General features: G+C 33.0%; 1 protein-coding gene across 7 annotated transcripts in view; it reads right to left on the bottom strand.

Annotated features, from left to right (window-relative positions):
• The window catches only part of LOC125028088, an 87,723-nt gene that overhangs the window by 577 nt on the left and 84,646 nt on the right, over nt 1–2,500 (bottom strand). For 5 of the 7 annotated variants that reach the window (XM_047617403.1, XM_047617404.1, XM_047617408.1 and 2 more), the window contains 3 exons: nt 1,328–1,497; nt 850–1,009; nt 240–504 (listed from right to left, as the gene is read on the bottom strand). In XM_047617403.1, coding sequence (XP_047473359.1) covers nt 240–504; nt 850–1,009; nt 1,328–1,497 — 595 coding nt within the window. The remainder of the gene's footprint in view (nt 1–239; nt 505–849; nt 1,010–1,327; nt 1,498–2,500) is intronic. The other 2 variants (XM_047617407.1, XM_047617402.1) reach the window with 1 other exon arrangement.

The following is a 2,500-nucleotide window of genomic DNA, read 5'->3' as shown; positions in this document are numbered from 1 at the left end:
GAATGAAATTAGTCTTTTGTCATGGAACTTGCTTATCAGCATAAAATGTTACTATAATATATATTTAACTTGCATACCAAGAAAAAGTGAAAAGTTTGATCCAGGACACAGAAATCAGATACAAAAAAAGGAATGTCCTTACATAATTATACTCATACATCAAAATTTATATTACTATTTGACATGCCTACTCTAAAACACAATGCACAAGCAAACACAACAATCAGGAGTTTCCTTACCCATAAACAGATAACTCAATGATATTGGCCTCCATTATGGCTACATCTTTATAGTCTTCATTGTTGATGAGAACAAAGAATAGTATTAGTGAGATGATGGTGAGAACAAGAACAAGGATGCCCATGAATAATCCACGGTTGGCATGAGCACAGTCTACTGAGTAATGGTGGCGAGCCTTTCTTGCGACATATGTGGATATGTCTGAGTCACCATCATATGTAACTTCTGGCTTGTTGATATTCTTCCAAATTACATAAAGAACACCTAAAAAAAGAAGAAAATATTATTGTTCCCCAGCTGTCTACATCTTTCTACAATACTAGATTTTTACAATAAAAAGCTGCCAAGTGGATCAGTACACATTTATAAAATTATATTCTTAATCACAGAAATGAGGTGATGCTTATATATATCATGTTATGTACTTTAATATTTTTAATGTTTCAGATGAAGGGTACATGAATCTGTTTTAAAAATAGGTCACATCTAAGACCTATGAAATAATAACAATAAATTATCACCATCAATTCCAATTTCTAACTATGTGCTTTACTAATTTGCATTCAAGTTATGAAGATTAAAATATTTCTCACCAAATATAATACTAACCAGCACAGAGAAGTGAATACTCAATGGTACATGGGAAAAGGAATGGTGAAGCATTATCAACCAATTGTCCCATGAGGTCAGAGCGCCGACATTCAAAGATGCTGAATGCATGATGATCTCCTGATGATCTCTTCACAATGTTGTGACTGTCATTTGCAACCTGGCATATTACAGTAAACAGAATTAATAACTAAATTTACAGAGTGGGTATTAAAATCATATAATAACCATGATCATCCTATCTGGTTCTATCTCAGATATTATCCTAGAATAAAGTTGAACCTTAATTCTTAATATGTCATGTCTGAAGAAAACATCTACTGGGCATGGAGATAAGGTGACTAATTCCTCTATTGCATTCTATCTAAAAGGGACAGCTGCTACTCCCAATTTGGCAACCTAAACCCTTTTCTTCAGATTAACCATGCACATCTCGAGATTATATACCTTTCTCAACGTATACCTTATGATAATGTACCTTATGAAGATCATGTAGGTCATGTGGTGCATGTGTAGTTTCATTGAAAAGTGTGTGGTTAACCATAGTATCATTGATGCCATCGTCATGGTGACCAAGAATGGCTCCAGCATCGTCATGATGGCCAGCACCACTCGCACCATGATGGGTCGCACTGCTTCCTCTACCTGCTATGGCATGATAATGAATTATTATCGGAAATATAACTGCAATGTAAGTCCCCTAAGAATAATTTCACAGACTCTGAGTAGCCTTAAGTGAACTATTCAGTTTAATATGCATCACGCATTCTGTATGTCACTCGTGATCAAAATTACTAGTCTATCTATATCAAAGAGGAAACCTAATATTCATTTGGAGAAAAGACTTTATTCAAACTAATCTTTCACAAATTAATTTTTCGCAAATCATAAATATTTCCTTATAGGTTAAAGTTTGCTTATATGCATGCATTATTTTAGTGAGTTTATTGCATCATCATTATTATTTTCAGCTGAAAGTCAAAATAAGCAAAAAAGCTATTTATGCTCTATTCTTACCCAATCATGACATATATACATCTATATATATATATTATATATATATATATATATATAATCCAGTATATATGTATGTATGTATGTATGTATGTATGTATGTATGTATGTATGTATGTATGTATGTATGTATGTATGTATGTATGTATGTATGTATGTATGTGTGTATGTGTGTATGTGTGTATGTGTGTATGTGTGTATGTGTGTATGTGTGTGTGTGTGTATGTGTGTGTGTATGTGTGTGTGTATGTGTGTGTATGTGTGTGTATGTGTGTGTGTGTGTGTGTGTGTGTGTGTGTGTGCATGTGCGTGTGCGTGTGCGTGTGCGTGTGTGTGTGTGTGTGTGTGTGCGTGTGCGCGTGTGCGCGTGTGCGCGTGTGCGCGTGCGTGTGCGTGTGCCTGTGCGTGTGTGTGCGTGTGTGTGTATAAATATATATTTATATATTTATATATATATTAATATACATATTTAAATATATATATATAAAACACACACATATTTATATGTATATGTATATGCATATATGTATGTGTGTGTATACATATACATATATATATATATATATATATATATATATATATATATATATATATATATATATATCAGAAAAAACTCCTTGTTTATTTTGAAAGAGCT

This window comes from Penaeus chinensis, chromosome 8 (genome assembly GCF_019202785.1).
Source record: "Penaeus chinensis breed Huanghai No. 1 chromosome 8, ASM1920278v2, whole genome shotgun sequence".
NCBI lineage: Eukaryota > Metazoa > Arthropoda > Malacostraca > Decapoda > Penaeidae > Penaeus > Penaeus chinensis.
This window is presented reverse-complemented; position numbering and strand designations above follow the sequence as displayed.